The following is a 10,366-nucleotide window of genomic DNA, read 5'->3' on the forward strand; positions in this document are numbered from 1 at the left end:
TAATCGCAAAATCTCTGGAAATGTTACCTCATTTTAGAATTCTTGCTGGGTATTTCATATGGTGCCACTGACCCAGCGATAAACTCAACACCTTCCCAGATTGCCACACCTGCCTCGAGGAAGGACTGGTGTGAAGTTGGTGCGTCCTCTGCTGTCATCACCACCAGAGTGGTGAACAGGCCTTGCAACCCAGGCCCGGCAATGACCGTGAGAAGTGGGTTTTGTTTTTAACTTTGTTCTTGTGCATAGGCTGTGGAGCCTGGCCGACCACGCCTTGATCGCCCGCTGTAACATGGAGGAAGCAGTTCGCAGCGTGGCCTTCAGCCCCGATGGATCTCAGCTGGCCCTGGGCATGAAGGATGGCTCTTTCATTGTGCTCCGAGTCAGGCACGTACCAATACAGAAAATGATGTCAGAAATGCTCCCTTGTTGAAACTAGTTCTCCTGGCCAGGGTGTATGCCAGGACTTCAGGAAAAAGGCATTTAAATAAATCTTTCAAATAGGAACACTCTAGATTCACAGTCCCCTAACTGTATTTCCCAAATTCAAACACTGAAAATCCACAGCTCTTGGGTAACTCATTTGGCAGGATGTCATGACTCAGTGAACTGATTTGTGACTGTTTATTGCCTATTAATCTCTTAATAGGAATAATTATCATGTGATTTGCAATGAAAATATTAATTTTTGTTTAATACGGGGTGCTGCCCTAACTCCTACTGGGGATGTTACATAATATGTTGTACGTGAACCTTTCTAAAATCTGGTGAATAATAAGCTCCCAAGCTCATCTGGTCCCAAGGGGCTATGGCCTTTTAGGAAGCCAAGAAAAGAGAAAGAAATGAGAAAGCAGTCTCCAGCCCTGCCAGATTTTTAGAGGTGAGCTTGAGTAAAAGATTTCTTTCATCTATAATGAAAAATTAAATGGAATATTTCATATTTATTAACATCCTGTATTTACTGGACAAAAGTGATGACTTACACTTGTAATTTCTTGAAACACACTCGTTGGTTTTTTGGCTTACACAATTTGTGATTATAGAAAGAAAATGCAGCTGTAAATTAGATACTGCATGTTTTGCACATAGAAGTTTCTATATAGCTTTGAGAAATGATCTTGGCACGGTTTATTACACTAAATTCTCATTTACCAGCCACACACAACTTATTACTGAGTTGGTGGGCAACGTTTTCTTTCTCTGCTAAGTGATGTGTGGAATGATGGCTAATTACCAGATCTTTTCTTTTTTGATGAATTTCTTTTGATGGATTTCCCAAACCAAAAAAACCCCCAAAACCCCCAAACCCTGTTTGATGACCCCCGTTTGATGATATTATAGTAAATTATATCATGTAGTATATACACAGTGTATAGTATATGTATAATAAATGATAGTGCTATTAATAAGTGATAGCAGGTGAGGGGAATTATCATGTGGAAGCTAATATTTGCCATTATTTGTGCACTGATTTCGTTGGGAGTAGAAGACGTTGGTACTGGCACAGGGGACCTGCTAGTCAGAATTCTGTCGTATGGTGACAACTTTCAAATAAGGGCAGCAGTTCTTAGCAGAATCTGATCAGAAGGGATACAAAATCTGGGTGATCTGATATATGAATTGTTGAGCTCTCACGGTGAAAATTAAATAATTATATAAGAATTTAGTATTAAAAAAAGTGACCTTGACATAGTTTACTTTTCTCTGGGATGTGTTTTTAAAATAATTTTACAAACCCCAATTTAAGGCAAAAAGTTTTAGGGGAAAATAATACCTAATTAACCATGAAAGAAAATAGGCATTTCATTAAATTTTTTTGTTGTTTTATTTTGGAAGCCCCGGATATTTCAAATATTGGTCAATTTTGCCTAAAAGGGGCAGAAACTAAAGAGTATTTTATATCTTTCTTCAAAAGTTAAGTCTTTAATTCTTATAGGTGTTCTCTCCCTTTTGAAACCATTTTTTCTCTGACATACAAATTTTGAGACATGGCTTGGGTTTCCTATTTCTCGATTTGCTGCTTATCACTTTTTATTGCTGCTTTTTATTCTTATAGAGATATGACAGAAGTGGTTCATATCAAAGATCGAAAAGAAGTCATTCATGAAATGAAATTTTCTCCAGATGGCTCTTACCTTGCGGTGGGATCCAATGATGGCCCAGTGGACGTGTATGCCGTGGCCCAGCGATACAAGAAGATTGGAGAATGCAGCAAGTCCCTTAGTTTCATCACACACATTGACTGGTCTTTGGATAGCAAATACTTGCAGACTAACGACGGCGCAGGAGAACGCCTGTTCTACAAGATGCCATGTAAGTCTTGCAGGCACTGGATGTTTGTGCAAATCTAAACTCTGAACCACATACAGTAAATACAGAAGAACGTCATCATGGTCTTAGAGCAAGGAATGTTCTCAGAAACACGACCACCCCCCCCCCGCCACACCAAATCTCAAACTCTCAAAGAAAAGATTGATAAATTGGAACATATTAACATAAAAAATCACTGCACAATGAAAGAGATCATGAAAAGACAAGGCACAGACTGGACAGAAGTATTTGCAGTGGTTATGATGGGCAAAGGATATAGAGCTAGAAGTTATAAAGAATGCCTAAAGATAACTGGAAGAAAAGATATCCTAGAAAAATGCCCCCAAATGCTAAACATTTGAGGATTGCTGTCCTCATTTGCTATGATGGTTTTAGTCCAAAATTTGTGCTCTTCACAATTGGAAGCCTTTATGATATTATTTGGTGAAACATGCTGATTGGGATTTAGAAAGTACAATTTTTATTTGTCACCTCCACTATCTCTCTTAGAAGAGTTTCATGAGACTTCTATTACGTTTAGTGACATTTAGTTTGTAATACTAAAATGGCAGAAATAAAAGACAAATTTCTGTATTGTAATCTTTGACTAATTTTTTTAACATAAGAAAATTTATAATATGAATCTCGTCATCAAATAATATTTTATCTTAAAAATTTTCTTGAAAAATTAATTTTCACTGGAAAATAGTATATACCATCTAATGTAACTATAGCTTCTTAAAGAGCCTCTACCCAATTAATTCATCAGTGCATCATCACTAGGTAGATATTTCTGTGTCTACTTTCTTTGCTTGAAATTATTTCCTATATATTTTCCATATGTGAAAAATTACGGAATACATGTTTATCATTTGCAATAGCAAAGTAACATCCTGCTCAGTGATAATATCGTAATTTGCTTTCTTGTCCTCCTGTTAGTGAGCATTTGGGCTTACTTATTTCCAGTTTCTTTCCTGGTACAGATGGTGCATCTCCAGATATCTTTATATAGGGGTGTTTCCTCTTCTGAGTTACTTCCTTGGACTATATTTTCCAGAGTGGGGATGTTGGGTTAAAGACTGTTCTGTCAACTTTCTGATTTATGGTCATCTTCATGAATTTTTATGAGACGCTGTCACAGGCCAGAATTTCTGTGTGCCAATTTGACAGGTTCTTTATTTGAAAACCTTTGTTTTTGAAGAAGAAACTGTGAGGTAGTATGCTATACTGTCTTGATTTTTAATTTTAAAATTGTATATGGCAGGACATTTCCCCAGGCATTTCTGTATCTGTGTGTTTCTGCCTTTGTGTGCCCCTGGGTGACCTCCCTCACCAGCTTCTGGTACAAATGGGGAAACATGCCGTACATTTGAGAACATACCAGGCACAACTTCAAGACTCTTCTCCCTAACCACTAATGTTTACTCCAACAAAATTTGGTGGGTTTTCATTGTCTAATCCTTTTAAATTTATATAATATCCATTAGATGTTTACACTAACTTTGCCTAAATTTTGAAAAATTACTTCTATGGTTCTTTGAATTATGAAAAGTAGAAGTTGAGAATAAATTTTTAAAAACCCTGGCAAACTGTTAGTGACTCGATATGATAATATACGACTTCATACAAGTCATTTCATCAATAATACAAAGCACAGTATTTGTATAGTGGTTTCAGGTATTACATTGATTAAAATGATCATTTTCTTGCTCATCTCCATATCTGAGTTTTGATCATGGACTCTCTTTATACCGTGCTGGAAGAAAAAAAAAAATCGCAAATTGGGTAAAGAGAGTAGAATCTTTAGGTTCCTTGGTTTATAGAATTTTTTTTTTGAAATTCTATAAACCTCTATAAGAAAAATGAATAAAGCAAATTAGAATATGCTTTTTATTTAAATGTAACATAATGTTACTATATATTGATAATTTTCAGCTGGGAAGCCTTTAACAAGTAAAGAAGAAATCAAAGGAATTCCTTGGGCCTCCTGGACTTGTGTAAAAGGCCCTGAAGTGAGTGGGATTTGGCCGAAGTACACTGATGTCACTGACATCAATTCAGTGGATGCAAATTACAATAGTTCAGTGCTGGTTTCCGGCGATGATTTTGGACTAGTTAAATTGTTTAAATTTCCTTGTCTCAAGAAAGGTAAGGCCAAAAGTGAGATTTTATTGAGTAATTATTCTAGAAAGTATACACGGTGTAATTAAGACTGATTTTCTTGGGGTCTATTCTTGCAGATTATTCATTTCACCTTTTTATTCATTTTTACTCTTTTACACTTTTAGATAAGATGCGTTGTTGGTGTCATTTACTTTTGATGTTCTAAAACACAGGATTTTACCAATTCAAGGCAGATTTTGTTCACAGTTGTTACTAGCAAGTTTGTGATTCATAAGATTCATGTTTCATATTTTAAATAAGTCATAGTTTTTATTTTTGTAAATTAACACTCATAATTTAAATTATTTATTACATTCAAGTATTGTAGTTAAAATTCCTTTATGCTTTACAGCTAATTGTGCTTCCATGGGGAAAGTCAGGCAAGATCCTTTTAGACATATTTAAGATAAAATCTGAGAGTGATTGTTCTGGTGATGACACAGTTGTCAGACCCCTTGTAGTAGCACTAATATTGCGAACGCAATTGACATAACTGGCAAATTTTTTGAGAGTGAAGATAAGTTCAAAAAAACTCTCCTCTTGCATTTTGTTCTTTTGTTTTATTGTTGTTAAAATCTTGTCACTTCAATTTTTGTGGCACTTTCATTTTTTTTTAATTTTATTTTTTATAAACATATAATATATTTTTATCCCCAGGGGTACAGGTCTGTGAATCGCCAGGTTTACACACTTCACAGCACTCACCATAGCACATACCTTCCCCGATGTCCATAACCCCACCCCCCCTCTCCCAACCCCCCTCCCCCCATCAACCCTCAGGTTGTTTTGTGAGATTAAGAGTCACTTATGGTTTGTCTCCCTCCCAATCCCATCTTGTTTCATTTACTCTTCTCCTACCCCCTTAACCCCCCATGTTGCATCTCCTCTCCCTCATATCAGGGAGATCATATGATAGTTGTGTTTCTCCGATTGACTTATTTCGCTAAGCATGATACCTCTAGTTCCATCCACGTCGTCGCAAATGGCAAGATTTCATTTCTTTTGATGGCTGCATAGTATTCCATTGTGTATATATACCACATCTTCTTTATCCATTCGTCTGTTGATGGACATCTAGGTTCTTTCCATAGTTTGGCTATTGTAGACATTGCTGCTATAAACATTCGGGTGCACGTGCCCCTTTGGATCACTACGTTTGTATCTTTAGGGTAAATACCCAGCAGTGCAATTGCTGGGTCATAGGGTAGTTCTATTTTCAACATTTTGAGGAACCTCCATGCTGTTTTCCAGAGTGGTTGCACCAGCTTGCATTCCCACCAACAGTGTAGGGGGGTTCCCCTTTCTCCGCATCCTCGCCAGCATCTGTCATTTCCTGACTTGTTAATTTTAGCCATTCTGACTGGTGTGAGGTGATATCTCATTGTGGTTTTGATTTGTATTTCCCTGATGCCGAGTGATATGGAGCACTTTTTCATGTGTCTGTTGGGTGTGGCACCTTCATTTTGTAGAATGTGCCTGAATTAGCCACGTAATGACCCTGTCTTCTTCTTCCTTAAAAAGTTGAGGCAAAGCCCACACACAGGTTTTTCTAAGACTTCCCACCAGCCTGAAAACCTGATCTTCAGAAAGTAATCAGTGGGGACATGCTGTGGCCCGAGAACTTGCTCACTTGAGCGATTTTTAAATTAAGAAAGGAAAGGGAGTGAAAAATGTAATTGGAAAGTCGTTTTTGGCTAACTGGCAGCTCTGAAGCAGCAATAGTTATGGTTGAGAATTGAACATAAAACGCATAGCAAAGCTGCCATCATTTCCACTTGACATAATGGCCCTCTTTCAAATGCTTGAGGCACAAAATTATCTCAACGTGCCTAATTCATTCTCCCCTCCCTGATGGTCTTTTGAGTAATAGGGTGTATCTGGTTAGACTGAGCAATGTTCTTGCAGAATGTGAGTTAGGCAACCAGAAGGATCATGGGAGCTGAGAAGAAACCTCACTGGGGCCCAAAGCAATACTGTTGGTCTTAAGAGTCAGGACTTGGGAGGAAGTTAACTCACTGAGAGTTTGTATTTCCTCTGTATCAGCAAGCCTTGTATGGTGGTCTTGGGTCTGGAAAATAGGAATGGAAACGGACATCTTGGGGTTATTGATGAGAATGGGGGAAGAGGGAGGGAGGTGGTGAGCAGTGCTGTCTGTCCGAATGAGACACCCTGATATGTAAAACAACCCTGAGGATGATGGACACAGAAGACATCTGTGGAGTAATGGAAGGTTGACAGCTGAGTGACAGTGTGGTGGGAGTAATAAAACCCACCTCAGCAGTCTGCAGAAGTATCTGTATTCTCAGAGCAAATTGACTTGTTCTGCTTTTCATGGCACATGGTTTATAAATCTTGCAATTTATCTCAGAGACAATCAGACTTCTGTGCCCTTTCTGTACCTAAACTACCAGTAGGGGAGTTCTGAAAGGAGTGTTGCTGACAGGAATGGTAACAGTTGGTAGAACTTGTTGCCCTACAGCCCAGGGTCCCAGTGGCAGGTGTTCCCCAACTTTTGAGCCTGTAACAGCCAAACATGACAGTGGCTACTGACCAGGAGAAGTGTGGAGACTGAGCAAACATGGTAGTTTCAATAGTGATTAAATAAAACTCCCAATCAAGTTAACTGATACCTTTATAATTAATGTACTTAAAATTCTGCTGTACAGTGTTCTGACGTAAATGTTCTGCAGTTAATGAAAATGCCTACAGTGGTTTTTATTTTTACATCACCAACCCAATTTTTCTCATTTCATTTTGGCAGTTTTCAAATCTTTTAAAATAACTGTATCATTACCAATAATTCCCCTGATGTCATTTAGACTCCATTCTGTTTGACCACCACCATACAGAAACTTCCATGAGGTAAAAAAATCCAAACCTTTGCTCATTGGCATTTGCCACATCTTACCACCTTGGCACCAGCCCTTCTCCAAGGGAAGGCTCTCCTGTTTGACTAACTTGTGTGCTGCTGCCCCATTAATGCTACACACACCTCCACACCTCCACCCCCCACACAGGCACACATGTATTCAGACAGTCCTTGAAGTACTCCCTCCCAAAATAAGTGTCCTGGATGTTGTAAGACATGGGTTGCATAAACCCTGGACTTTGAGGGGAAAAGTGTTGGCTTTCACTAAAGCTTGGATGAGCTTGATGCAGGAGAGAAACATAAAGGTCAAGGTGGCTAGAATGTGATGAATGAGGGGAGCACTGTGTACTCAGAAGCTGGAGAGGGCAGTGGGGACCATGTCATGAAGGGCCTTATAGCCTTATAGCCACTGTTGGAAATTTGGATCTTATTCTAAGTGCGGTGGGAAGTTATTGAGGGCTTAAAATGGAGAAGCGACATGACCAGTCTAAGTTTTTAAAAGACCACTTTGATATCATGTGGGATGGATTAGGGAAGAGGAAACTTCAATTAGATTCTTGCACAAGTCCAGGTGAGAGATGAGGTGGCTTGGACAAAGGTGTTAGGAACAGATGTGAACACAACTCCATGAGGTTATGAAACAGTGTTAAGGTAGAGCTGAAGGTCTTGCTGATGGACTGGTTGTGGGAATGGAGGGAAAGAGGGGAAACCGAGGGTGAGTCCTAAGTTTTAGGCTTCAGCAGTGGGGTGGATGGTGGCACCATTTATGGAGATGGGAAAACGAGCAAGGGAGTATGTGTTTGGGGGAGAGAGAGATGGGAATAAGAGAGAGGGGAAGGGGAACTCCTGGGTTTTTGTTGTTCGTGGTTAAGTCTGAGGTACCTGTTAGACATCCAACTTGACACGGCACGCGGCCCACCAGCAGTCCAGGGAGAAATGAGGGCCAGAAGACGAATGTTTGGCAGTGGAGGGCATATTGACAGTACCTAAAGCAATGGGACAGAGGGCCTGCCAGAGAGGAGATGAGGGCAAAGGCCTGAGACATTCTTGTATTTCAGAGAACAAAGGGAGGCCTTGTAAAGTGAATGTGCCCTAAGGAAAGCCTGGGAAGACATGGACATGGTCTTCCTTTATTCAGTGAATATTTATTACGTGCTGTTGTAGAGGCTGTTCAAAAAATAGAACAGATACAAATCCCTGCCCTCGTGAAGCTTTTGTTCTTCTGAGGGGACACAGTAAGGAAAATGTAAACACATCTCATGAGAAGTGCTCTGATGAAGAAGAAAGCAAACAGTAGTAGAGTGCACAGATGGGGGCATCTTGGTGGTGGCATTTTAAAATAATGTGGTCATTTTCACCTTCATATACATTTAAATCATTACCTCTCCAATGAGTGAATTTGAAACACATTTCAGTTGAACAAATGGCTTTCTCCTCCATTGAAGAGGTTCCATTAGAGGGCCTACAATAGGTACAATTGTTTCTGAAGGAGGGCTGCGGTGGTGCTTGCTGCCCCTGAAATCTCCCATAGGCTTTTGGAGTACTAGGCCTTCATATGGTAGGAGGGACCGCTCTTGTTTTCATGTCCGCCTTTGTGCTCCCCTGTACCAAGCCTGGACTGGAGACTTGAGTAGTTCAGGGGCAACTGTTTAGTGCAATTAGCTTTCCTTCTGCATTCGTTACCTGGGGATGGTGTTCACTGAGTAAAGCAATCAGTGCAAGGAAACAAAATTTAATTCTGCCAGCTCTACATCCATATGACTCTGAACAATAGTCTGACTTCTTTTCCACAGAATTATCACTTCCCTTTTGCAAAGGACTATCTTACTGTATTTAAATAAGAATGTATAAGACAATCATTCTGAAGCATCCTTATTTTCAGAATCAGTGAAGTAGTAGGCATTATCTGGAACAGGTTCAGATGTGTCTTCAGCCACAGGACTTAAATTTTAAGGCCATTTTTAGCTTAATCCATATTGGAATAATTTGGAGAATTTGAGGAGCCTTTGCTTTTTATGATATGTAATACTGAAAATTATATTTTCTAATATATTTAAGAATTTTACTTTTCAACATGAAGAGGAATTGAATTTTTAACCCACAAATTCTATTTTTTTTTTCAGTACTAATCTTCTCAAAAATATCTTTTCAGGAGCCAAATTTAGAAAATATGTGGGCCATTCTGCACATGTCACAAATGTCCGCTGGTCCCATGACTTTCAGTGGGTATTGAGCACAGGAGGGGCTGACCACTCAGTTTTCCAGTGGAGATTTATTCCAGAAGGTGTCAGCAACGGTCTGCTGGAAACTGCACCCCAGGGTAAAAACCAATTGTAATTTTTCAGCATTTCTTTTTTTGTCAATAAAAATTTCAAAGAATGTTCTAGTATATCTCTTGAAGATAAAGAGTTAAAGCAATTTTGAAAAATTCAGTCCTATAATAAAATTCAAAGTTAAAAAAAAGAAACGAAACTTTTGAGACACATATGAGTCAATTGAATAACTTCCTTCAAAGGATTTTGTTTATACCAATTGCAAGTTGAAGGTCAAAGGTTTACATGAAGATTTAGCCTTGGAGAATAACAGGAACAAAGACATTTCAGCCTCTTCAAGACAACTGTAACTGTGGCGGGTCTACACGGTGAGACAGTAGGGGGAACAGAGTAACCTTGGGAGCAGAAGTTGGCTCCAGAGTAAAGTTCAAAGAATGGTCTGTAATGGGACCAGTGTGTTCCAGTTCAGGGGATGTGTAGTCATTCTATTTACTGTGATGCCAGCAGAAATAAATAGGTAATAAAATTTAAAACCAGGTGAGGAAATGTTTTCATTAGGAGAGTTTCTGCAGGTTTTGACTGTGGCAGTTACCACCCACTTGGTGGACATGGCAAAAGGCTAAGAGGATAGTTACTGAACTAAGTAGTTGGATTCCTTTTTCACTAGGCTTCATTCTGGTAGAACCTTTCCCTGACTTTTTCTTTTCTTTTTTTTTTTCTTTCTTTCTTGTCTTTTTTTTTTTTTTTTTTT

The 10,366-nt window shown here is 39.0% G+C and overlaps 1 protein-coding gene across 2 annotated transcripts in view; it reads left to right on the plus strand.

The window, feature by feature from the left end:
- LOC111148192 (echinoderm microtubule associated protein like 6) overlaps positions 1 to 10,366 on the plus strand; it is a 272,095-nt gene that overhangs the window by 159,405 nt on the left and 102,324 nt on the right. For both annotated transcript variants that reach the window (XM_022504656.1, XM_022504657.1), the window contains exons 8-11: positions 250 to 387; positions 2,057 to 2,313; positions 4,246 to 4,458; positions 9,495 to 9,662. In XM_022504656.1, the coding sequence (XP_022360364.1) occupies positions 250 to 387; positions 2,057 to 2,313; positions 4,246 to 4,458; positions 9,495 to 9,662 (776 nt within the window). The remainder of the gene's footprint in view (positions 1 to 249; positions 388 to 2,056; positions 2,314 to 4,245; positions 4,459 to 9,494; positions 9,663 to 10,366) is intronic.

Source organism: Enhydra lutris, unplaced genomic scaffold (genome assembly GCF_002288905.1).
Source record: "Enhydra lutris kenyoni isolate GAN:26980312 unplaced genomic scaffold, ASM228890v2 scaffoldscaffold18, whole genome shotgun sequence".
Lineage (NCBI taxonomy): Eukaryota > Metazoa > Chordata > Mammalia > Carnivora > Mustelidae > Enhydra > Enhydra lutris.